The 27558-nt window shown below is 41.1% G+C and overlaps 2 protein-coding genes across 3 annotated transcripts in view; both read left to right on the top strand.

Moving 5' to 3' along the window:
* Nucleotides 1-547: 547 nt before the first annotated feature.
* Nucleotides 548-14160, top strand: slc26a6.2 (solute carrier family 26 member 6, tandem duplicate 2; the record flags this gene model as incomplete). The annotated part of the gene is made up of 18 exons (XM_079176800.1): nt 548-675; nt 1169-1308; nt 1943-2053; nt 2809-2984; nt 3223-3387; nt 3638-3790; nt 3909-3991; nt 4118-4265; nt 4360-4473; nt 6158-6235; nt 6783-6878; nt 8029-8135; nt 8313-8382; nt 8981-9073; nt 11970-12083; nt 12309-12455; nt 13037-13091; nt 13961-14160. 18 exons carry the CDS (start codon nt 548-550, stop codon nt 14158-14160), a joined length of 2178 nt encoding a protein of 725 aa, XP_079032926.1.
* A 5924-nt stretch (nt 14161-20084) lies between these two features.
* mgll (monoglyceride lipase) overlaps nt 20085-27558 on the top strand; it is a gene marked incomplete at its 5' end in the record, with an annotated part of 35788 nt that continues 28314 nt past the window's right edge. Inside the window, 2 exons of one of the 2 annotated variants that reach the window (XM_079175003.1) lie at nt 20085-20221; nt 22023-22158. In XM_079175003.1, the coding sequence (XP_079031129.1) occupies nt 22031-22158 (128 nt within the window). Of the gene's footprint in view, nt 20222-21919; nt 22159-27558 lie in introns of those variants that run through there. The other variant, XM_079175002.1, reaches the window with a different exon arrangement.

Here is a 27558-nt window from a genome sequence, read left to right as displayed (position 1 = left end):
GATGTGCCGTCTTTTTTAATTTAGATGGAAGATTTTCATTACAACCTTGACCAGCAATAGACTTGGACTTGGATCTATTTCCTCTGAACTGGAAAAAAACGGATAAAAGACATCAGCATAGAACACTCAACAGTATATCACTCCTCTGTAAACCGACATTGAACTCGCACGCTTCATCTCAGGGCTTCAGAAGGTTCTGGGCTTTTTGTAAAAGACATCTTTTCAATATAATAAAAGATTTTTCTAATACGGCCGGAACACAAGGTAATTATTATCCAATGTGTTACAGCTGTTTATGTGCGAAAACAAGAATTAAATTAAGATCTTATAGATGTAGTAATATGTTACACTTTTTTAAAATTTATTTTTAGGTCTTTTACAAAAAAATAAAAAAAATTCATTAATTTCAAAATGGAAACACTGTTGAAATTACAATGGCAGCATTTGGGCAATAATGTTTGAAAAATACAAGGAATAGATTTTCTGCCGAAATGCATTTGCGAGAAGAGAAGTTAGCTTTCTGTTGATGTTACAGCCCGTTGAAGCCATGGCCGAGAGGAGACGGATGGGCTACAGCGTGCACAGGGAGATCCTGGACGAAGAAGCAGTGGATGAGATGGCAAAAAAGTCAGACTCAAAGCCATCTCTGTCTGAGAAGATCAAAAAGTCAATGAGGTAAAGATCCCCACGTCTGATCGTGCATCTCAACTGATTTTTCTCTACATAATCAGACATTTCCTGTCTAGTTTATTCAGGCACAAAGCATACAGCAATTACTCTCTGAATAAATTCTTACTGTGGTCTACTTGAATATCTTAGTTCAAGTTAGAACATCTGGCCCACGATTACACAAACTAAATCAAAAGAACAATTTCCGCTCAGTCTGTCATACGACAATAACTCCTGCTTTATCTACTGATTATCTTCTTAGAACAGCCGTAGAGGGGTGTGCAAACGTTTGGCCAAAGTACCTTTTATAAAGTCAACAAATGTTGAAATATATAGAGAGATAAAACAGAGCTACACAAACGTCTGAGGAAAAGTCTGAGGCTTAGAAAAAAACTCAGCGAGTCACGTCTATCCAAATTAAGAATACTGTTGAGTGAGTCCCCTGATGATCACAGGACCTTCTCTTTCTCTTGTCTGTCTCTCTGACACACACACTCAGGTGTTCTGGTCCCAGGTTGAAGAGCTGCCTGCTGGGTAGCGTTCCTGTTGTGTCATGGCTGCCTCGTTACTCCATCAGAGAAAACGCCCTGGGTGACCTGATTTCTGGAATCAGTGTGGGGATCATGCAGCTTCCGCAGGGTGAGGATGGAGGTTTAGAAGATCAGTTCAGGCCATCAGATCGTATATCGACAGCTGAATGGATGATTGACGATTGTTTTTTCCCCACGCCAATATCAAAAACAATTTTAACCAACCACCATCAGAGCTAAGACGTCATAAGAATGTTGTTATGAGTGCATATAGAGATGTTTCTGGTGGAGCGGTACATCCGCCCGCTGAGCCCCGTTAATCAGCACGAGTGACTTTCTAAATCCTTAATTACAAACCAGCTTGCCGTCTCTTTTCCATTGAACTGACACTCTTCATCTCTGTTCTCCACGTGTCAGCTCAACAAAACTCTGTGAGAGTAGTTCATGTTATGGATATGATTGAGATTCTAAAGATAAGGTAGTAACATTAACACACAGACTTTAAATAGAGGAGACATTGCTATTAAATTGATTTTTTTAAATGTTAAAGTATTTAAAATATAATGTTCACAATGTTTATTCATGTAATTTAACTGTAGAAGTTATAAAGGAAGAGATGTTGTAATTTGTTTATTTTAAATGGTAATCTGCAGGTTTTGCATGACTCAATATCTTCCTTGCTTTTAGCTGTTTTCTAATTGTTACTGTATTGTTGGAAATCATATCCTCTGCTATCACTACAGGTATGGCCTATGCCCTGCTGGCCTCTGTTCCTGCAGTCTTTGGACTTTACTCCTCCTTCTATCCGGTCCTCCTCTACTTCATCTTTGGCACTTCCAAGCACATCTCAATCGGTTTGTACTTGCTGTGTCTGCACACTAGTCATTTTGACAAGGGGGGATTAATTCATTGTGTGGATAGTATGAAAAAAGTAATATAGCAGGAGCTAAAAACCTGATGACTTCAATCGGATGTGAACTGGTTCTGGAAGTGCTCTCCCCATTCTGCAGTCCCAAAAACGTTTGTGTCATGGCCACCAGTTTTAATTATTTCAACTTTTGTCCTGAGACATCATGTTTTGTTGTTTGGCGTGGCGGACTTGTCTAAATACGACAATATTCCTGAACCTCTGCCACCAATGCCATGGAGAAGAAGCCAGTTATTAAAGGCCTGGATTAGAGCGGCAGCAAATTCAAAACAATTTTCACGTTGAATTTGTGAACAAAACAGCGCCAAACTTATATTCATCTTCTTCAAATTCATCAATTTTCACAAAAGTAAACAGATTTAACATTTCAACATCTCAACCTTTGGCTTCCACACACTGTTACCGGTGCATGTAACAGCATTTTTAAACTTCCTTATTGGAGGTGTCTTTGTTGAAATGTACCTTGGGAGTCATTAACTTTCTCCCCAAAGTTTTTATGTACACAGGCTTTTACCTTACCAGTGAAATAATGAAGAGTAAAATAACCCAAATAGTTACAAATGTTACCACTTTGGGCTTTAGTACCAAGGTGGCGTTGAGAAAGATGTCTCTCAGAATATCCGATATGATGTTTAATGTCCAACAAAAATATGTGTTGATGTCTCTGTCTCCCTTCTTTAGGAACATTTGCCGTGTTGAGTGTGATGGTAGGAGGGGTGACTGAGCGATTAGCTCCAGACTCCGACTTTATGACATGGGACAATGTGACCAACACCAGTGTAGTCGACATCATCCCCCGGGATGCAGAGAGGGTCAGAGTGGCTGCAGCCGTCACCTTCTTGTCTGGATTATTTCAGGTGAATTAGAGTTACTGGAAGTCAAATATTTGGGAGTAATCCTCCCATTGGGTATGGCACAGAATGCTGTCATCACTATCAATAGGCACATGCTGCTATAGCAAGAAATACGCCAATGAATGAAATAAAATACGTTACAACTGGATATTATTAGCTATGACAGCATGGCTGCTGTGTCCCTGTTTGTTCTCCCCTCTTGTTAATGCGAAGCTCCATGTTTCTTTCCATATGTACGCAGATTCTGCTCGGTCTAGTCCAGTTTGGTTTCGTTGTGACCTACCTGTCTGAGCCGCTGGTCCGAGGTTACACCACAGGCGCTGCCATCCACGTCATCGTGTCCCAGCTCAAATACACCTTTGGCATCAGCCCTGTGAGATACAGTGGACCCTTGTCATTGATATATGTGAGGAAAACACCCAGTCATCAACACCTGCTGGCTTCTACATGTTTTTTTTAATCTATTTTAAAGAGTAATGCTGAAAGTCATAATTATTTCCCAAGCATATTTGAATTTTGGACTGTCCTGAGTGATTTCTACAAGTCAGAGAATTTAACTTCTCCGGCCCGCTGACGGTCTTGTTGTACTACTTCTCTCACTCATGCTTCCTCCTATAAGCATTTAAGCAACAATGATATTATTTCTTCCATTGCAGACTGTGTTGGAGATATGCTACCTCCTTCCGAAGACAAACATCGGTACTCTTGTGGTCAGTATCGTCGCTATAATCGGCCTCATCCTCGTTAAGGAGCTCAACTCATACTTGAGTAAAAAACTACCTGTTCCTATACCCGTGGAGCTGCTTGGTGTGAGTATACAGTGGTATATGCGCTTGTAATATACTCTATGGAATGTTAATTCCTTAGAAAGAGACACACCACAACACTTAAACCCACTAATACATCTCTTATTATCTGTTTCTCCAGGTTGTAATTGCTACAGTCATCTCCTGGCAAGTTAACTTGGCGGACAGATATGGAGTGGATGTGGTGGGACTGATTCCCTCGGGGTGAGAAACTCACACACACACACACACACACACACACACCAATCATACAGGAATGTGCGTTTACACATGTGAAGAGTGAAAGTGTTTGTAATGGGCGATGTATTCCACTTTGTCCATGACTACCAGCCTCCAGCCGCCCGTTCTCCCAACTGCCTCTCTGTTTGGTCAGGTGATCGGGGATGCCTTCGCTCTGGCGGTGGTTGGCTACGGCATCGCCATCTCACTGGGACGAATCTTTGCCCTAAAATATGGATACAAGGTGGACAGCAACCAGGTGGGGAGGTGATGGAGGGAATCCAGGATGAACTGCTCTTTTAAAGTTGATATAAATAGATAGATATATAATAGTCTGAGTTTCCTTGTTTCAGGAACTAATCGCGCTGGGTCTGAGTAACTCCATTGGAGGAATCTTCCAGTGTTTCGCCATCAGCTGCTCCATGTCTCGCACCATGGTTCAGGAGAGCACAGGCGGGAAGACTCAGGTTGGTATGAGTGGACATTATCCTGCTGAACTGGCCTTGAGTGATACATCGTTAGCGTGCCTTTATCTCTGTGCAGAGAGCATTTAGTATGATGTTGTGGAATATTTCTATGCAGATGCGGGATAAGAGTTGTTTAAATAAACAGAGTCTGATGAATACTCAAAGTAGTAAGAGTCAATTTATTAGCTTGCGCAAGCGGAGAACAGTTTCACAGATACGTATTGCAGAGTCTGTGGAAGTGACTTCAAAGAACAGTTGCACGTACAGAATATTTATACACTTAGAGACCATGTCCAGCGCGTTTCGCTGCATCTAGGTACCTTCCATCTCAAAGGTGTTACCGAGGTGTTGTTTCTACAAGGCGCTGGTTCCGCTTTTGCCTTCTGCAAACTGTCATGTTTCTGATGAGTCATGTTTCTTAGAAAGGACAAGTCATGGTGAGTTCATGTTAGGTGAACGAAAGCACACGAACATTGTCTTTACACTGTTATACGGGCCTAGCTGATTACATTGTTTGTTTAAACGTTATACGCACATCAGCATATATTTTACCATTACAATGATTCTAGAAATCAGTGAGCAAAGAAGGTTTAGTTTGAGACTACTACATTTTACAAAATGAACGGGATAGTTGGATTTTAAAGGGTCATTTCACAAAGTAAGTCCTATATTTTCACACTTTCCCCTCCTAGTATCAATGCAGAAAACCCCCCAAATCAAAACAATCTACATGGCTAAACCACTAAACCACATTTACAAATGTGATGTATTTTTTTAGCTTACCCTTGAATGGTGAGTGGACTGCATATTTTACTGCATATTTAAAATATCTACTGTATGAATGTTAATACTGATGTCGTATCTTATGTTGTGCTATAACAAAGTGGCAGTACTTTCCCTAAAAAAACGAATTCATTATCAACACACCTGTCATGAAAAGAAAATGTAACGCATCAGACATCTGTTGCGCTGCTTTTATGATCAACGTAATGTAGCCTTCTATTAGCCCACTACCCAGTACTCTTCCTGCTACTGATGCACCACTATAAAGTCAAATGTATACTTGTATGTATACTTTATACTTCTGTACTTAACTGTGCTTCTTATTTAGTTTATATGATATTTGTGGCTTCTCGTGTGATTATTCCAAACAGCTGAACACCATTTTAGCACCATTTAGAAAAATGCTTATTGGTTTTGATGCCTTGTTTTAACTTAACCAGGCTGTTTCATGAGGTAATTATTCAGATCAGTATTTTCATCCCAACGCTTCACTCTGCCCATAGTGACTAAACTGGGCCATCTTAAAGGTTAAACGATGTGTAAAAAACGGTCATAATTAACGTCACTCTGAAGTGGCGTCATTAAAAAACACTTAGGCAATCGATTTTCGCTCACATCGTTGAAGTCCACCTACACAAACAGATTGGCTGAGAGGCTAAACCGATTTAGTCTGACAACACCATCAGTCAGCTCGGGCCCATTACAGAGGAGAGGAGAGGCTTTAACTGACGGTGCCTTGACTCCTCTCATAATCATGTACCAATTCTCTTTAATAATCACTTCATCATTCATCTTTTCCTCTTCTTTTTCTTTCACTCTCTTCCTCTGATCTCTCTCTCTCTCTCTCTCTCCTGATTTTCATTCATCATGCCTCTATCTTCTCTCTCTCTCTTCACTGCAGGTTGCTGGTGCTCTATCAGCAATAGTTATCCTTTTCATCACGCTCTGGATTGGAACTCTCTTTGAAGATTTGCCGAAGGTACTGTGTGTGTGTGTGTGTGTGTGTGTGTGTGTGTGTGTGTGTGTGTGTGTGTGTGTGTGTGTGTGTGTGTGTGTGTGTGTGTGTGTGTGTGTGTGTGTGTGTGTGTGTGTGTGTGTGTGTGTGTTTGAAAACCTTCACATCTGTGCACAAGCATAAGCACACACTGTGAATGTTTTTTGTTAAATTGTGAACCACCCTCCTCAAAATATAGACAACAACTGAGATTGTGTTGCTGTAAGGCCAACAACAGATACTACTTCAGCTTCATACTAAAGCATCTGGCTACTTTTTAAAAAAAAAAATGATTAAAACATTGAAAGCAATGAATCAGAGGCTGTAAAGCAAAGTAATGATATGAATATTGTGACTGTAAACACTGCCATTCAGGTCTGACCACTCTTTGCAGCCTATTTAACGAGAGCACATAACACTTTCACATCCAGCATGAGAGGTTTATCTCAAACTAACTAACTCATCTTCATGTTTTTGGCCTCAAAACTGGAGCTCTCCATATAAACTATATTATACTTGAATCGCTTTGCAGGCAGTGCTGGCCGCCATCATCTTTGTCAACCTCCATGGCATGATGAAGCAATTCATGGATATCCCTGTACTGTGGAGGAGCAACAAAATAGACATGGTGAGTGTACTAAAAACTATAGGTAAGGAAATCTTTAATGTTTTGGAAACAGGATGTACTGCACTGACATATCCATTTATTTTTCTATACAGATTAAATATTATTTTAAATCCCAGATCTTCACAAGCTATTTGTGACATAAAGATAAACAGATAAACAGTGAATTCTTCATGAAAACTTCTCCAGCACAAGAAACTCCTAAAACTGATGCTCATTTCCTGTCAGCCTCTCCTATTCTCAGAGACTATTGCTCACAGCCAGTTGTAGTGGGACTCGATAGTGTTAGCATGATAGCTAAATATTAGCATGTTACTAGTGATGTGATGTGACTCTCTCTAGCCTAACTGTGTGCATGTAAACTGCTAGAAAGCTAAACTTTGCATAACTCACTTTCCTTACATAACTCACTATACTAAAGCTGCTGGTTAAATTTTGTACTGAAATTTTCATTTAATGACTGAAAAGCAACACAGCTACCTCTTAAGGGTGCCCAAAAGTGACACAGTAAATGAAAAAATAAATAAGTACGACAGATTAAAATGACCAAGTTACTATCAGCCTTTGCTGTAATTTGACATAAAGGTAAAATATCATTCTGACCCACAAAGTTAGCTCGTTAACATGCTATGTCAACAGGCTAATGCTATGTTAACATGCTACTGCTAACATGCTAAACTTTACATGTTGAATGTTAAGAAAAACTAATTAAAAAGGCGCTATACACTGTTTGTTTGGTTTGTCATGTTTCACTTGTGCAGAAATATGTAACACGATAAAAATAGCTAATTTAGGCTAGCGTGAGAGCAAAGCTAGCAACAGGGATAGACATCTTGAAACCCATGGAAATAATGCGTGAACACTTCAAAAGTTGAAAAAATGGAATGTTTTCCCATTCTGCCGACCGTGCGAAGGCAGTATAAGTCCATATAGCTGATGAAATAAACCTGAGGCTGACTCATATGCTTAAACTGATTAGGCCACTTTGAGGATTTAAGTAACGGCCTTCCCTGTGGTGCCACAATCAAGTCAAACTTCACATTTCCAGCATCTAACAATAGCAAAGTTGCAACACTTTTACCCCTGCTTCATTTAATGGTCGCTCGACTTATTGTCTTGCTTTACCACCATCACTCTCTTTCTCTATCTCCAGGTGATCTGGGTGGTCACTTTCATCCTCACCTTGCTATTAAACCCTGACCTGGGACTGGCTGCTGCCATCGGTTTCTCCATGCTCACCGTCATCTTCAGGACACAGCTGTAGGAATACAGTGCCACTCACACCCCTAATTATACACTACTATACACACACAGTGTGGAAATTAAACCATCAATCACCACACCAAACAATGAATTCAGTCCTTCTCTTGCAGACCATATCCAAACACAAAGTATGACAAATTGTTAATGCCGTTCTATGTTTTGTGTGTATTTCAGACCTAAATACTCCATATTAGGGCAGGTCCCAGACACTGACATTTACAGGCCACTGGAGGACTACGATCAGGTATGGCACATTCAATTTAAATAACTTGAAATCGGGTACTGGTCTAGAGATGAATGGAATAATAAATGCAAATGTGACTAATGTCAGTAGCCTAAAACACCGTCTGTGATGTCTTTGAAATGAGCAGTTTATAAAGCACACCTCAGGTTCTTGTCCCTGACATTATAGCCAACAGTTAAATATATGTTATGTACACATGCTCCACTTTACCATAATTATACTGTGTATATATATATATATTATTATTATACAATAATTATTGGTGTAACCCTAGTGAATTGGTGTATAACTTTGTGTTCTAGTATTGTGTACAAAGTAAGATTTGTGAAAGCCAAAATATATATTTTAAAGCCAGATAAACAACTATTGGATGGTTTGCTCTACATTTGGTACACCCATTCATGTCCCTCTCAAGATGAACTGTAATAACTTTGTGAACGTAACACGCTACACCACGATGGTGAATACATTAAACATAATACCTGCTAAACATCAGTACGTTAGCACCGACATCGTGACCATGCCAGCATGCTGACGTTAGCATTTAGCTCAAAGCCTGTTTAATTGATGAACTCACTAACTGAGCGATTGGTTTCAGCTGAAGCGGGTGCCAGGTATTCTGATCTTCCGTTCCTCTGCCACCCTCTACTTCGCCAATGCTGAGATGTACCAAGAAGCACTTGGAGAGAAGGTGAGGACAAACACACACCCTTAACCTACCTTTAACCTTACCCGGCCCCTAAAGCCAGGTCTTAATCCTTAACAGCTCTTTAAAGAAGTGCAGACTTATGAAATGTCCTCACACTAAAGGTCTAAAAGTAAAATTAGTCCTCACAAAGATAGTGCCCGCATCAGAAAACAAACACAAGAATATTAATGCACATTGATATATTAATGTGGACCCCCCAAGAAACAGTATCAGACATACAAACACCATAATGGAAACACAAGCCCCAATTTATATGAACATACAGATAAACACACCATAGCTACACACACACACACACACACACAAAGAGAAAAAGAAACAACCACCTCCAGCAACAATCCCTTTTGTCACAATTTCCGTGCAATTAACTCCTCTCTTGCAAACATTATTTCTGACACACTAATAACTGACCCGCCATTTCACCAATTCACACATCACGACCGTGACAGACATTGTTCGAAATGTCATCCCACCATTTTCTCCTCTCCTTTCTTCCGATAAACTTTTGTTTGAACCCCCCTCCTCCTCCTCCTCCTCCTCCTTCTCCTCTGTCACGTCTCTTTGGGGGGAAATGGGAAGACGGATTGAGGGAAGGTAGAAAAATAGATGACAAAAGATGGAGGGAGGGTGAGAGGCAGAGCTTGAATACGGGAGGGAGATAATGGAGCGGCTCATTCATTAAAATGTCAGCATGTCAAAGCCACAGGGTCGCTCTTTTCTTGCTTATCTTTGATGCACAAATAATCTTTCATAGAGCTGTTGTTGACTGGCAGAGGCTGCGTGTCTGTTTACAAGGTGAGAAATTGCCACCAGATGAATTATGGTAATTTTCCATCTGGATGATAAGAGCTTTTATACTCGACCGGTCACTGTGGCGTGCAGACAACTCAAATTTGGGGATCACTTTCCAAGAAATCGTGAAAGTTGCTGGGGAAATATGGGATCACTTACTGGCTGTGCTCACCGGTAGCGATTAAGCTGATGGGTTGCACTTATGTAAGGGGAGACTAATGCTGTAATTGCACGAACCAGTAATGTCATGCAGCAAGAAAGGTTTTTAGAAGTAACTCATATAGTGTTTTTGCACGAGTTATCGTTCCGATCATCCTATTATAATGTCTTGATGAGTTCAAATGTCCTAGAAACTCCTAAGCTGTGCTTTTGAGATGCTAATAGCTATCAATTTTGTTTTTGGAGAAGTAGGAAGACACGAATGGCTGCTATCGAATTCTGATCCACTTTGCAATTGCCAGGGAGACATTGTATTCGTGGGATTAAAATCACAAAAACACTGCCGTCCAGAGCAGAAGGCTTAGACTCTCAAAGATCTCTTTCTTGAGAAACTTATTTTTCGAGCAAGAAAATGCATAATATCTAATTTGAGTCAAGAGTTTCAGAGTACTACACATGGAAAGACTTAGTGCCAAAATAAAAGGAAATGAGAACAGCTTCATAAATGTGTGACAGCCACTGATAAACCACGTACCCAATGATCTAAGTGACTTAATTCAACGACTGGAAAGCTCCAGAGTTTCTTCTACATTTCAAGTCTTGAATGATTTGCATGTAAACAATAGTGCGGTAGGAACAGTGTGTACGTGTGCGTTAAATGTATCTTTCTATGAATAATGTGTGTGTTTGACTCTAAAGGCATCATTTCAACCCCCACCCCTCTTATTTCATTTATTTTGCAGTTCTCCTTCATTCTATTTTATTTCACTTGGTATTTGTTTTATTTACTCACAGGTATGCCCATCTGTTCACTATATTAGCAGGCGCAGCCCTGTAACACAATGATTATGATGCTGAGTGATGCCCTTGGTATTTGCTGATCCCAATGTGAAAACAGGTTTTCTCTTGTCACACAGGATAGGTTCACAATTGTTCAAGTCTGTCTTAAAACAATACCCGGCTTCCCAATGTACTCTGATACAGGTTTTACTAACTGTACTCCAGTTCACACTGGCCCTTAAAAGAACCATGAAGAGTTTTCAATGCAGGTGATTGGGAACAAAGTCCACAGCCCTCTTTTTATTAAGATTACAGTTAATATGAGGCTTCAGCTGTGGGAGTAAGACAAATCTTAAGTCACATCAAGATTGTTTTAAGACGGACTTGAAAAATTGTGAACTAATCCTTCAAATTCACACTGACTGATTTTACTCTGGCAGCTAAAACTATATGCCGCTGTGCTATTGACTGAATTGTTCTTGGCCTGTTATGCATACAGTACAGTATTTTTGTTAGAGCTATACGTCGTTGTAATTGCATTTTTGTGGATCAGTCACAGGTCTGATTACGTGCCAATTTAACCCAAAATATACAGAATAAGCCTGACCAAGTTTCCATGCCTAACAGCATTGCAAAAATGCCATATTTCTTTTATTATTTGGCCTAAATTAGGATTACAAATTGTTAGAAAATATAAATTATCAGCATTTAAGTTAAAAAACAAACAGATTTGAGGCCTACCATTTTGTTTCATGCTTTAGGACAACTTAGAGTCTGAAAAGGTTTGATTCACTCGTGTTCTTTAGTTGTGGAACGCAAGAACACAAACTTCAACAGTTAATTTCATGTTAACTTTATAAAAACACCCTCAAGCGAAAGAACCAAGCTTCCTGAGAAAGTAAGACTTTGTGTCTCATACAGTTGTATAGACAAGCAAGACCTTCTCCGCGGGTTTATGTTGTTTTGTTTTTTTTGAGGAATTTGATAACCTGGACTGACTTCTGTTTTTTTCTTAAGATAAAAGAGAGTCACAGAAGAATAGAAGAAGTAGTGGTTCATCGCAGTCATGGTGGATTCCTCAGGAGGAAGCAAGATTTGACGTGAGCTTCACCGTTACCATCTGTGGTTGTCTTTTTGTTTCTTTTAGTCTGGCATTGACATTACCAAACTCCTGTCAGCAAAGAAGAAACTAGAGGCCAAAAGGAAGAGGCACGAGAAGAAAAATGCCAAGGAAGCTGCCAAGAGGAACGCAGTGGACATGGTGAGGACGACCAGAGACATAGTTACTGTAAATGATGCAATTAGAATCGTCTTTTTAAACAAAAGTATTTTTGTTAGTCAAACAGAAATATAAGAAAATAAATATTCAAACATTTCTGACCCTAAACCGTGACGTTCATTTTAATTCCTGGTAATGCGATGACCTTTGATCGCAGTTCAACGTCTAAAAGCGTAACATTTGAATGTCATGTCTCCTCCTTTACAGGAGGGGGGGCCAGAGAAGGAAGCGCAGAGGGAGATTGCCATCATTGAGATGGACGCTGAGCCCGACCCCTCACTCCCCAGAGCCATCATCCTCGACCTCAGCCCAGTCAACTTCCTGGATACTGTGGGAGTGAAGACGCTACGCAGCGTACGTATATGACATTTACACCTGTACATACACATGTGCAAAGACAGGAGGGGACATATTCAATCAAAGTCAAAGTAACTTGCACACATTAGGAATTCTACCTCTTGTATATGTGCATTAGTTTCTACAAGTTTTGTTGCTCTACAAATCTAAATGTTGTGTATCTTAATATTTCGACAACATTAACCGGTTACTATAAAGAATTTCTACATTTGTGTCATAAATTTGATATAAATTGCTCTTTTAAAGAAAAAAGCTGGCAGACAGTTCATTGCTATTAATGAAACCAATCCCCAGAATTAGATTTAAAAAAAAGAACTGGCTTCAGGATAATAAGGCAAATACAAGATTATTGATTCTGATCCTTTTATTTTTGTTGTCTATATTTCTTCTTGTTTAACCAACTCTTGTAACTTTCCTTTTCTCATCTCTTGGTGCAACAACTAGAGCTTTCCTCCATACATCTATCACTTTTGTTATCATTTAGCTCCTCTGACATTCAATTTCTGTAAATTGAATTGTCGGACTAATGAAATGATCCCCGTCTGACCTTAGCTCGGTGCGTCTGTGTTCTGTTTCAGATCCGGAGGGACTATGGGGAAGTTTGTATAGAGGTGGTTCTCGCTGGCTGCTTGAGTAAGTCCCTCTACATCACTAGAAAATAATCAAATAGATTTTTCTTTTTTTAATGAAATTAATAAGAAACGTTAACAAATCTCTTGGAGACCATCGCCAGAGCGGCTATGCTACTGTTTACAGCTGTCCGTATGACTGGCGAGGTGTAGTTTGTACAGGAAGGGCTTAAAACATGATATTTGATTTCTTCAATTTTGGTTGTTGTAAAGTTTGTAAAACTTTATTCCGAGTGGCATTCAAACACTTTTAAATATAACTTGCCTTAAGCAGTAGGAAACTTTGAGATCTTCTGTGGTAGACTGACAGTTTGTCAGCTAAATGTTTTCTTTGTCCCACATACTGTAACTCACACGTGATGTATTTTTACATTCCAGCCCGCTTAGCCACACACAGTTTAAATTCATTCAACAACACAATATGTTGTTTTAGCCTTTTGCTAATGTTGTGTAACATTTCTGTGACGGAAGTAGTTCAGCCAGTAGCTGGTATGTTTTCCAGGAAACACTATTCCGGGTTTGCTATGTCTGGTTTGATATCCAATATTGGGTCATGAGAAGGTTATAGTGAGTCCTAAGAACAGCTAAAAGAGAAAATACTGATATCTGGCGGGAACGGTTTTGTTTTTACTATAATAAAGCTCCTTCTCTTTTTGGTTATTATTACATAGAAGCCCACACATCTATCTCACAACCACAGTGCTCGTGTCCAGTTTATTTCAGAGGATCAGCAGCTCTAATTAGCCTGTACTAGGTCGATAGCCTGTAATGAGAAGAATAGTTCAATTTTGAGTGTTTGGGCTAGCAAAGGGAACTGCAAAGAATATTTACACAGCCAGGAATGACAACTCACCCTTCTCTCTCTCTTTCCAGCTGGTGTGGTGGACAACCTGCAGACTGGAGGTTTCTTTAGCGAAAAAGTGACAAAGTCCTGTCTCTTCTCCACCATCCATGACGCTGTTCTGCACTGTCAGTCGGCCAGAACACACAGTCAAGATAAGGTGATGTACTGTGAGCATACACACATGCCCTCAAACAGACACGTCGTCACACACCACGACATAGAGTACTGAAGCGTGCACGTTTTGCAGCATTATCCAATAGTAATTGAGGCGGGTGTATTGTATTTGTTATATAAAGCTTGACAGAATTTTATTGTGTACATTTGATGCGGTTAGTTTGGGTTTCACGTTGCATAGCTTCACACCAGGTGATATTTTTACTTGTACTTTTGGTTCGGAATAAACTGAACGGTTCCAAACAAGGTAGGTGTGAAAGGACCCTTGAACTCTTTATTTGTTATTTTTGTTTTTCTTACTGCTGTGCTCCTTGAAACTCATAGTTGACTTTAATTGTTAAAACCACTCTTAAAACGGCATTCGTTTCATTTTTTCCTCCGTGGGCAGCGTAACAAGATGGACACACAACGCTGACGTGATATCATCTTATACAGTTGATGTGACGAATGTGTTAGCAAACAGGTGGCTTTATACATATTCGGTGTCATTCATATAGAGGTGTAATGAATGCTGTTTGGTGCTGGACAGGAAGCGTCCAGTTGGTTTTTTAAAGCTTTTTCAATGAAAACCGCTGCCTGCTGAAGAAAGGAGAGCAGTAAAACTGATGCAAAACAGTAAAGCAGGGGTCGGCATGTAGGTTTGGCCTCTGGCCAATTTTTTCCTAAACCATTAGATGTTATGCCGGAACATAATCAATGACTAATTTAAGAAAATGAGAATTTGCGCTGCATTCAGGGACCCAATAGTAGTTATAATCTGGTGTCTTTATTTACCAACTTGCTTGCAATAGTCCTCCTCTTCCCCTCTCTCTGTCTCTCTTAAACACACACACACACACCAGTGCCGCGGTGCTCCTGGTCTCTGTAACTGTCTCAGTCTTCAGTCCAAAAGTAATTTATTGAAAGGAGATAAATTTACGAAACAATATATTCTGCTTCAATCTATTTGTTGGCGCTGAGCCTTTCAAAAACAACATTTGCACAGTTGTCAGAAGAAGAAATTAGTATAGAATAGGTTTAAATGGAAGTTGTCTCTGCAACATACAGTATCTTATGGGTCACACGATATTTGGCTATTTAATATGCTGTTAATGCATTTATTTATTTGCCATATTTCCCAAAAGACATTTTTTCCGTTGATATTTTCATCTGCTTATCATCACAATATGCTATTGTTGCGTGCGGTCTAGTTCCGCCAACCACTGCAGCAAACTAATGTCGGCAGTAAAACCAAAACTTTTGAGTTGTTCTCAATGCTTCAAAGCTCTATAGAGCCGACAGGAAGTGCAGTCAGGTGATACTTCTCTGTGGGTTTGTCAGTATGAGCGACCCCTTTGCTTTTATACATTGTCATTTGATCTACTGTTACAGTCATATGCAAATATTGATCAGAGCAGCTTAGAGCATCTATGTTCACAGTCGTGGTCATTCGATTGTTTGAGGTGCTTAATGTAATAATGATTCAGCCAGGCTTCAATTTATCACATTCATAAACATCCCATTTCTAATTATTCCGACTCAGAACCTGGTAAAAAGGTCAAATTCACCCAGCAGCCTGGAGTGTGGGAATGTGTTCAGCTCTTAATATCTTAATGGACAATGATTAAAATGTTCATTCTGGATTGGTGCATTGATCCTTACTCTGCAGCGTGACCTGCACTGCAAATTCATTGCACACAGTGAGATGGTTGGGGGTCGGGTGGAAATGGTATCACATAATTACAGTAAAGTACAACATTATATTATATTTTGATGTGTTTTAATGCGCTTTGATACAAATCCCTCGTTATTTTTTTCATACACAGCTAGACACAAAAATACCTAAACAGCGTTTCGGTTTTCTGATGTGCATCAGAAATGCTGCAGATTCCAGCACACTCCCTCAATCTCCTTAACACATGGGTGGGCGATGTGTGTGTATGTGTGTCTGTCTTAATCTCATTTCTGCACCTGTGCTTGCATGGATGTCTGCATATTGTTTTGCGCATGTGGTTTTGTTTCTGCCTGTTCTGTTTTAGTATTTAGTTGGGTGCGTGACTTTATGTTTCTGCCTCCATAAGACAAATCTAACAGAGAACAAAGACGTGGCACTGATCCATGAAATACAGTTTACAGGAGCTACCGCTCTTCATGGGAGAGTTAGGGAGCACACACACACACACACACACACACAGTCACTGGCACACACACAAAGGGATACAAAAATACTGAGGATGTAAGCGAGTGGATGGTAAGATGAGCATGAGGTTGGTTTAAGAGAGCTGTGCAAAAAACAAGAACACACAGTAACATGCATGCTGGCATGTGCAAATTAATGAATACTTGCATACGTGCACATGCATATGAATGTGTTACACAAGGACATGGTTTGTACATGAGGGAAGCAAGCGGTTAGTTTGGAAATCCATCTGGCCCATAGTTTATCTCTCGCTCACTGAATTTCACAGAAGCATTTCAGCATATCAGCAAGCAAGTAGAGCCTTACATTCGCCCCCGAGGCCCAGCAGAACTACAATATAGAACATTTGACATAATGGAGTGAATGCAAGGATCCACACGGTGCAAAGTGAAGACGTCCCATTGAAAATAGTTTGACTCGGAACCATTATCTCTGAGATTGCGGCCTGCTGAGCCAAAGTTTGAGGCGGCGTGTTTACAGTCCCGTTCTGTTCCTCCTCATCAACCGCCACTGAGACGTTCACGCCGCTGGAGAGAGAAAAGACAAATCTGGAACATGTTTTGAAAATCTTCCCTCCACCGTCCCACTTGGTGTCTCTCTTCTTCTCGCCGTTCTCTGTTTTGATCTCATCTGTACTTCTGTTTCACAGGTGATCACAGCGACACATTTGTGAGTCCCGAGAACAGTGACGGAGGATATTATGAAGAAGTGACAGACACTTGTCTGTATGAGGAGTGCATCCTGTGAGCTTCGGATTTCTGGGACCGCCTGTGTCACAATCGCAGACACTCAAACCTGCAGACACACACTCTTTGTAGCAAATACAATACATGAAGGCAAAATACACAGAATGCATGTAAATGAGAACACACTCGGAGTTATACAATGATATGCCTTGCTGGAGGAGTGTACAGATCAAAGCCATGGACAAATGACACAAAACATACACACGTGCAGTTAAAGCACATTAATACAGACTGATATTTTTCTGCAATGTATTTTCACAAAAATTGAAGTTATTAGATTGCCTTTAATCAGTATCAAACACATAATAAAGACCTGCATGGTTGGTTTATTTATGGGAATCTAAAAATCTGCCAATGTCAATGTACTAACAAAGGAAAATAAATATAATTTGACTGAATCAAAAGCGTCTCATTGAATGGGAATGTTCATTTCCTTTCCAAACACAGACAGTGTTGATTTGAATATTCCAAATGAAGACATTTTGATTTAATGACGCAACGACAGGAAATCTCAAAATACCTCTTGAAAAGATCTGGACTGATGACACTGATGCCTCAAAAATAGATGCAGGGTGTTCTCCTTTCCTGTCTCACTGGGACCGGCTGCTTCCTTCACACTCAGACTCCGGTCTACACCTTGTTTATCTACGGACTTGCTCAGTGAGTTTGTTTATACTGTATAAGGAGTTGTTCTGAGGCATTTTCAAGTTCTTCTGCCAGATGTTGCAGATGCTCAGTGAAGTAGCTCAAGCACAGAGCATAGCAGTAAGGGCAGTGGAAACCAAACCCATAACCACTCCAGATGTCGTCATATTGTAGCATATAAGCAGATACAATCATTTTTTTTTCAGCTGCCTTGACCCTGAGTCACTCATGAAACTGCACATTTACTGATACAACGCACCATGTGTTGATCAGGGGGTTTAAAGTACCGCATGAAAAAGGGAACGAAAATGTAACTTTCATGTTCACTGTTTGCTTCATTTTGTTCTGTAAGCAGTGAAGAGATTATTTCCACCACATCAGTCCGCTGTCAACTAAAACCAGGTTCAATGACTCATTGCTTATTGGAACAGGAACACTCTGAATCATATGTAGTCATAATAAAACACCCATTTTACAGTAATGGCTATTATTTAAAATGCCTTGCCTTGACTGCCATGGATTGACTTACTTAGTCCACAAAGTGAGACGAAAAGAACAAAATGATTAAAAAATGATTAGACTTAAAGCTGCACTAATCAACATGTTTATAATCATAACGTATTGCGTCTTTGGATCATTAGCCTTGTTTCAGTTCATTGCTCTGATCAGCCTCATTCGCAGCTGTAATCGACCGTAGAAGCTCTGAGGGACCAGAGCTAAACGGAGTTAAAAGAGTGAATGTTGGACATTTGTCAGGTGGCCAGAGGCACGACCCCGGCTGAGTGCTAATGTCGCTCTGTGTTTGTTGGACGTGCTAATATATAGGCAACTGTTTGCTAACAAGCTTGCTTCAACTTAAAAGTGCCGTGTAGAGTGTGAACAAACAGACGTTGTGTTTACATTCAGTGTTAATCACCAAAAAAAACATTGTGTTTAGTTCTTACAAACTCCATAAAAAATGTGTTTAGAAAAAATGATTTACTTCAATGTTGACTGGCTTGCAATATCCGTCTTATTCCCTAACTTTATAAGGTCATAAAAGGGCAATCTTATATTAAGCTTGTTCTGTTATGGAAGCTGCTATAAGTACCCAGGTGTCAGAAGCCAACCATGCTATTTGCACCCGAGCAGAATAGCCAGTGAAGCTATTAACACCGGGGTCTAGCATGGCAGAGACAAGCACCCAGGTGTCTGTAGCCAACAATTTGCACCCGACCTTGGCACACATTAGATACTATATATGGAGACAGCCTACTGTATAGGCTGTGTATATTTTTCCTCTACCTAACCAAGTAGTTGTTCCAGTTCACAAAACCGACATATTAATCATTGTATGGGTGGTTTGTAATAGAGTGGGCTCAGTTCATTCCTATGAAAGTTGCTCAGTGGTACATGAAGCAAAACAATGTTTGATTTCCATGAATACAATTCAGTGATCTTTTGCATTCATGGGCACATATAGCAAGCGCACTAGCGTTTCCTTTAACCCAAAGTTCCAGCCCTTGCTCCAGCCTCCTTCTAATGATGTTTCGTACTGGGAAGTTGATTTACCTCCAAAAAAAAGAAAAGATCCACTGAGTAAAGAGGGACGCCTCTTTCCCAATGTAAGTCTATGGGCCCAATGGCATCATGTGACGGACACGTAGGTTGTAATTCCACTGTTTGGCCACTATGTATCATTTGCTTCAAAGAATAGCAGTTATTCTTTAGCCTTGGAATGAGTCCTAAAACCCAGAAATGAGTTGCCATTTTTGCACTTTAGGTTCTCTCATCTCAAAGTCAGTGTTTCTTTTGTGAATTGGTTGCTAACATCAAGTGGCTAAATTATACTAATAAACATCATCACACCTCTGCCTTCAGCTTAGTTGCAGCGATGTGATGTCATGTGACCTTGTTATAGTTTATTTATAGCTCAATGTTAGCTTTTTACTTCTGGCAATTGGATTTAAGCTCCAACAATCATGAAATTGATCTTTAAAATCCCTCTTTAAAGAAGCATCACTCTATGGCAAACAATGTCCACCAAATACCTACAAGTTGGACCACAGATCGTTTTGGAAGACAATGAAAAAACGACCTTTCTTTTCTCTCATCAGGTGGAAGCTTCACAATCAGCTAAATAAAGACAGATCTTCTTAACACATGAATATCATGGTTCCGGTATACTTCAAAATGTGAACCACGTGGACTTAAATATGTTTTTTTAAATGAGGATAAACAGAAAGGGTGAGAGGAAGAGCTGTATCTCCGCCTCTGGGGAAAATGTGTGCGTGTGAGTGTGCGCGTGTGTGTGTGTGTGTTTTTGAGAGAGAGAGAGAGAGAGAGAGAGAGAGAGAGAGATGGGTGTGTGTGAATACTTCTTTAGTTTCAACCCAAACGTCGCTGACTGCATTCTTCTCTTGGCGGGTGGCGCAAGCGGAGTATCCGAGAGAGAGGGAGCGAGCGAGAGAGAAAGAGAGAGACATAGCCTGCAGGGAGAAAGAGAGAAGAGAAGAGAAGAGAGTCCGAGAAGAAGCTGAAACTTCACTGCAGACGCTCCTGCTCAGGTTGGTTTCATCTCTATGATATTCTTTTAACACTACTGTGATATTTCTGTATGGGGACTTAACAGTGCGTCTGCGGGACTCCGTTTTGACCTTATTATGGACACTCCAGTGCATTTAATCTCCAGCATCACCATAATAATCCTTTACGCGTTGCTTTAAACCAAAGCAACTTCTTAGTTTTGCCCTGATGTTCGCACGTGCTGCATCTTCTCTCCCCACTCATCTTTTTTTTAAATAAAACCCGCAGACCATATTTGCGTTAAAGCGCGTGTATATTCCACTAGCCCACTATTGGCGCACTGACATCGATATCAAACCAGATGAATCGATTCTGTGCAAGGCTATAATGTTTATTACAGACACTTGCATGACAAACGCTTGCTTTTCCTGGGAGCATGCAGGGGATTCGATCACCCTGCTGACCAGTAGTTGCAGAGTCTTTCCCATGTGCATGAATGTGGAATTGGATGGTTGCAGCAGAGATGAAAACAAAAGGGGGGGTTTTGCGCACACGTCATGAGAGCAGTTACAAATAATGATCTGCTCGCGCGTATAGTTATGTTTAGTGTGAACGTTTATTTCCACGCGTGATGCACACTTCTCGTGTGTCTTGTTGTGATCCTGTCAAAGGCAGGTGAAATGATTTATCCACGCCGAAAAGCACAAATGTTGCCTGTTATTGAGGATAAAAAAAATAATACCCGCATTTTCAAGCAAGACGCATGGATGAAATCATTCTATATTGCTCAGTAACAGGCATTGTTCACTCGTGTTTTTATTCAACAATTGTCACTGGCTTCAGGTTGTCAGGTCACTAGACCTGAAAGACGACACCCGATCACCTCAGGAAATGGCTTCACACCAGGGCTATTTGTCACCTTCGGCGGTGTACCGGGCAGTATGTCCTCTTCATTGTAATGGTGGCACATGCCATTAACATGACGTGGATCCAGTATATCCAGCTGGACCTGAAGCCAGGGAAGCCTCGTGTGTGTGTGTGTGTGTGTGTGTGTGTGTGGGTGTGTGGGTGTGTGTGTGTGTGTGTGTGTGTGTGAATGCCAGACAGGGAGAGGGGGAGTGTGCTTCACGTGTGTGTGTGTGTGTGTGTACGTGCAGCTTTTCATGGACTGAAGGTAGAAACACTTTAATTTTCAGTTTAACAATATTGATTTAGTGATGTTAATAAATCTAAATCTAAAAATGATTCTCATATGATTCTCATATTATTATTATAAATTTTATTTTTCTATCCTTACAGTATAGTAATGCAGTTGTTGTAGTATGTGCAAACCAGTTGTTGCTTTGTACACATTGGTTGCATCATTTGGCAATACTACACTGCACTTTTAAGTGCATTATTACACTCATGGTCAGGGAGTGTGTGAGAGAGAGAGAGAGAGAGAGAGAGAGAGAGAGAGAGAGAGAGAGAGAGAGAGAGAGAGCGAGAGAGAGAGAAGGGAGAGAAGGGAGAGAGAGAAGGGAGAGAGGGGGGAGAGACTGGGGGCCTGTGAAAAGCAGAGCATATGGTCTCGTGACGTAACGCCGGTCGTTGCGGACGTTCTGACAACACTGCCTGTGTGTGTGTGCGCGTGTGTTTGTGTGCGCGCGCGCGCTGCTCAGGATTACTCCCGACGTATCCTAACCCAACAAACCGTCTCATCTCTGATGCATGCCGCGAAACACGCGCCACAATAAGCAATGAACGCCGTGACCGCCGCCACCTGCCTGCTCGTCGCCGGCATCAGCTGCTATCTGTACGGCAGCGATGTCTTGTTATCGCTGCTCCGTGTCTCTCTTGCAGACCCCTCCATGCCCGAGCCGGGAGCTGCTCCGCTGCGGAGCCCGCAGGGAGTACCCTACGCCGACCTGCCGCACATCGTCAACGCCGACGGACTGCACCTGTTCTGCCGCTACTGGGAGCCCGCCGCCCCGCCAAGGTCAGTGGAGAACGGAGCAGGAAAACTAGTGTTTACTGCATCATCCCTTACGTGTATGTGTTTAGTAGGCTGCGTGCGAGATGGAGTTTAAACCACAAGAAGTGTCTTCATTTTATGTGTTTAAAACGTATCATCCTGAGTTGTGAGGAAAGTGCTTCTACTCACATGGTGTCTTTCAGCCCTGCAGTCACATGAGCACTTCAACTTCCTGCATGTTAATCTTTAGTGTGTGTGTGCAATCCAGGAGTGGCTGTTTAAAAGTGCACAGCCCGGTATTCTCTTCCCCTTCCTGGTCAGTGCAAATGTATGTCTTGGCAGTGTCTGACCACCAACAACAACAACAGCTGTATGAATCCATACTCATCAGTTAATTTCTTTTGTATGGAGGTTAGGCCTTCATCCACCCACAACCAGGAGTCGTATCCGCTCTGTGGCTGGTCAAACACTCGCCAATCAGCACTCCTCAACTTCCATAGACCGTCTCCGTAAAGTCAACACCTGTAAATGTGTTGTTTTCAACATTTACGCGTTATTTTAGAGTAGCACTGGCAGAAAAGAAGCCTACTTTGATGAGCTGTAATCCAGTAACTCAACAGTAGTAAATATGCATGCAGGCATTTGGCCCAGGTCCATGTTTATAAAATCCTCACATCTTTATTCTTGGTCTAGTGAAAGTCCTGGGCCGACCCCCTTATGTATGTAATGAGTTTACTGCAGATATATGCAACACAAAACATCCCTCGGTCAAAATGAGACAACAACATGACATCAGTAAGACAAAATGAGTGGAAATATAATCAACCTGTTGTCAATCTGGACAGTTGAGTCTCATTCTGTGACCCAAGCTCGTTAAAAAGACATTATAATTATGTTAATCTCCTCATAGTGGGGACTGCCAGATGCACCATACTGGGTCATGACCCCATTTTAAGAAAATAAGGAACTGTGTTACCGGTTCAACCCACTAAACAAGTAAGTGGGTAAGCTAATAAGTCAAACAGACATGTCCTGTAGTTGCAGATCCTCTTTATACTTTACTACAGTGGGAAGGACAACAGAATGCACTAAGTTACTCCTGTCAGCTCAGTTGCACTTTGTGTGTATGGCTCACTTATCACGAAATCAGTCCAGCACACGAGGAAACGGATGAACAACAGTGCGGTCTGTGGTCTCCCCCATCGCTTTATTTTGAAAAACAACAACTTTGAAAAACAACAAGCACGGGGAAAATGCTGGCTATCAAATGACAACATCTGTCTCCCCATACCCATAAACCCTTGTGTTTCCAGGTTGCTGCTTGTAGTTGATTCGAATGGTATTCTCAACCTTAATGAACAGCGTTATAGTTCATTTGCAAAAGGCCTGAGATGCTGACTCATAGGGCATTCTGGTGTCTGAAAGAGTGTTAATCGCAACGTTGTCTCTTAGTCAAAAAGACATCAAACGATACAACAAGATGATTAATGGATCCAGTTTATGAAAAACAGACTTGGTGCTAGTGTCTGCCGTTGGAGGCCCCCTTTGCTATGAACTCTCTCGGCCGTGGCCGGGACACCAAACAGAATACAGATGTCACACTTAGTCTCGCCTACAAATAACACAGTTGCATGCAGCATAGAAGGAAAGGGAAGTGACAGAGACACCCTCAAAACATCTGTCAAGTCAAGACATTACTGATCTACTCACACACACACACACACACACAAGGCTCAGACATCTCAGTAGAGCAGTGACTCATTAACTGACACTTGTGTCCGTGCCTCCGCTGCATAATTGCTCCATAAACCGTGGCTCATAGTTTACAACAGCATGTGTGTTTATTCTGCACTCTGGCAGCTCTATAATGTAAATGTACATGATTCTGCTCAGGCAGTGGGACAAACATGACCTTATAACTACCCACAATGCCTCTGAGGCCATGCTGAGGTCCCTTACTCATCCCCACACTTCCCCATGAACAGAAAATCTACTACCTGCTCATGTATTTCGAGCTGCTCAACAAAGAGTCTCGGAAATGAATAACCAATTCTAAAAACGTGTCCGACTCCAGCTGCCAAAAGCATCAATAAACCAGAAATGACAAATTTGATTGGCATACCATAACAGCTTTACTGTCCCTCTGCAAATCATGTTGTTTTGGAAGTAAAAAGCCGAATCACTGCAGGCTTAAAATAGCCGCCGATCCCTCTGTGTTGTAGGCTGTTTCGGAGCCAAGGCTTTGGATGGCTTATGTAACAGCGTTCTCACTGGAGGCCGGCTAGCGACCATGCTAGCGATGCATGCAGTCATGTTACAGGGAGGCATGCAAAGACTACATGAAACGTTGTGCGGCAGTCGTGATGTGTTTTGTCGGTCGACCAACGTGTGCTTTTGATAGCTGATAATAGCAGATATTCCGTGGTCGTTTTATGTGCGCTGTACTCAAATAAAAAATGCTTTAGAAGTTGCATCGAGACTCTCACAGGGCACTTCAATTCTTCACTGAAGCCCAGAGTAATTATATAATTTTAGCTGAGCTAGCAGCTCCTAGAAGCGGTGTGTGGTAGGCTTACTGTTTTACAAGCTGACAAAACAGAAGCGGTTCAGTAAAGTCACACTCCCACCATTACCCCAAACTGATTTATCGGTCTGAATATGCTGTCGTCAGTGTTTGTCGGAGTATAATAGTTTGTAGCTCTGAGGGGAAATCAGCCTCTCCTGAACGCGCTTAATCTCTCAAAATCAAAGTTACACACAGAGTGTCATCAGAGAGTGAAACTGCTGAGCAAACGTCACAAACTGAGACTCTCCAGCCTGCTGTCTGTCGTACAGCCTACACTTAACCGTGAGAGAGATGCTCTGATACGCTACCTTCTGCGCTCCGATGTTTCGCAAACAAAAACCAGTTCTCTTTGGTCTGGATGGATGCGGCCTCCAGACTCACAGCGACCCACTCACTGCAGCACTCAGATTAGTAATTTAACACAACGTGACACAGCGTGTCGGAGCCCAATTTATGAAATCTCTGTAGCTGCAGCTCCGCCAGAAGCTTATAGCATTATATCAATTTAAGTAAATAAAAACTGGCTACGACCATCGGCATGACTGGGAAATAGAATTTCGAACTTCTTCGTATACACTGTGGATGTTTTTCAAACGCACGCTACATCTAGACCATGCTATAAATGATGGAAGGATGGATACATAGTTTGATATCAGCCACAGTAGCAGCTGGTGCAGTGATAAACTTTGACGATCAAAGGGATCTCCAGATAAGGGAATCTGCTGTTTGACAGTTTATTCAAACGGCAGCCAGACGAATCAAACTCATTATAAAATGTTTCGTAGTGACGCATGATTTTTTTTTTATTGAGATTATGCATAACAATGCTATATACTGTGACTTCTGATGATATCTTTTTGTAGGCAGCAAGACATCTGGTTCATGAGAACTCAAAAACAAACCAAAACAGGGCTCATCATAGTCAACACAATTTAAGCTGTGATGTGATTTGCTGCAACCATGAGGACCGGCAGCAGCCAGCTTGAGAGTGCCAGGGCTACACTTATTGACTCAAGTAACTGAACTGAGCTATTTATTGAGCAAAAAAAGGGCGGAAGTTGTTTGATATTAAATCTCACACCAAATGGAAGGGGAAACACTCATGCCTCGGAGAAAGTTGATGACTTTGGTTTATCGTTACGTTACACGTTGGCAACAAATGTTGGAGCAAAATATGTGGAGAGATTATAAGAGGAGCTCGTTTTTATTTTTTTTGTGCTCTTCTCAGGATTTTAGCATCAATCTGGCCGTCGGTCAGCCACCCGGGTCTATTTCAGAAAACATGTCTTTTTAATAGTTTAACTATCATATGAATTTGGGAATCAATAAATCTGTTGCTGGTGGACCAAAAGTTTCCAAACATGCGATGGTGGTCACTTTGCAAATATGTCTTTTGATTACCATACAGCTCAACATATAGCTAGTAGCTCAATGAGAGAACTTTGCAGTAACAGCAGCTGAATGCAGCTGGTGCATTAAAAAAACACATCACTCTTTGCTCTTCAGTAGCACTTACAAACAAAAGTCTTTTTCGGGTGAATATTGATTGGTTGTGAAAGGTTGTATATGTCCTTTAAGGACAGTAATGATTTCAACAGAGGGCGGTACGTGAACTTAGCCTCTGACATACATTGAGTGTGAAGCATAACCTTCCTGATATGATTTTTGTTGTTACACTCACTATCTGTGCAGTTCATGTCTTAAATCTGTTTCCTTTCATCTCACTTCCAAAGTTGTGTTGTTTAGACTTAAATGCTTAAATTGGGAAATTATTCGTAAGAATACTTGTTTTTAATTGTTGTGCACGTGCAGAATACCTATCAGAAGTCAATTCACATACAAAATGAAGCCTTAAAGTTATCCCATGTGTATATGAGCATGAAACTGTAGGCAGGGAAAGAATCTACGTCTATTCACTGGTAAACTCTCTGGAAGAAAGGACAAACCTTTCTGCTGTTGGCTTTTTCATGTCCACCATGTTGCCAACACGCTGTGTGTTCTGTAGGAATTACATGACCAATGGATAATTGAGCAGTCTCAAAGATGCAGCAATGAAACCTCCAAAAAATATGCAATTTGAAATATTTCTTGTTGGGATGAGAATGAGATAGGTGTCAAAGGTCAATAGCTCCTGAAGAGCCCATTCACGACGAGAACCAGGAAGTAGGTGAAAGGTGGAGGGGAGGGGCATCAGCAATGATTGACAGATCTTCCAAGAGACGTTCAACTGGGGCTTTGAACCCTCATGGAGACCAGCATACTGGCCGTACAAGCACTGCACACCTATTTTTTCCGCAGTACAATCATACGATTGACAGTCACGCTCACACACACGCAGTTTGTGTAAACGGGTCAAGCTGTTATTGACGTTATCGCCGATGGTGTCTCGATGATTTTCCTCTTTGTGTTTGTCAGACCATTTCATTTCCCTGCTGCTCGCTGCTTCTGTTACGCTCGTCAGTGGAGGACACTTTACAAAGATAAAAGCTCTTTAATGGTTCCCTTCATGTTTGCGCTTGGGGGCACATATGAAGCAGTGTGTTAAATATTAGGGCCACTTGTACTCCCATGAAATTCACCGAGTAAGTACCAGCTGTGAAAAGGAAGCAGAGCAAAAATGTTTCATCCCACTGTTGCTGTTATTCACAACGACTTAGTGATTTCATTAATACCGTAATAGTCGGTGAGAATTATTGCATCAGTTACATTACAAGCAACAGCCATGACGTTGAAATAAGCTGAGACATGACTTGTACAAATGTGTAAATAATGATCAAAGTGCTCTTTATAGTTATTAGGATTTCCATAAATTACATTTTTATATATTAAATGTGAAAGTGGAAACACGCAAAGCTGCA

This window comes from Pholis gunnellus, assembly GCF_910591455.1.
Source record: "Pholis gunnellus genome assembly, chromosome: 2".
NCBI classification, from domain to species: Eukaryota; Metazoa; Chordata; class Actinopteri; order Perciformes; family Pholidae; genus Pholis; species Pholis gunnellus.
The sequence above is the reverse complement of the archived record's forward strand: the minus strand, read 5'-3'. Positions and strand labels throughout refer to the sequence as shown.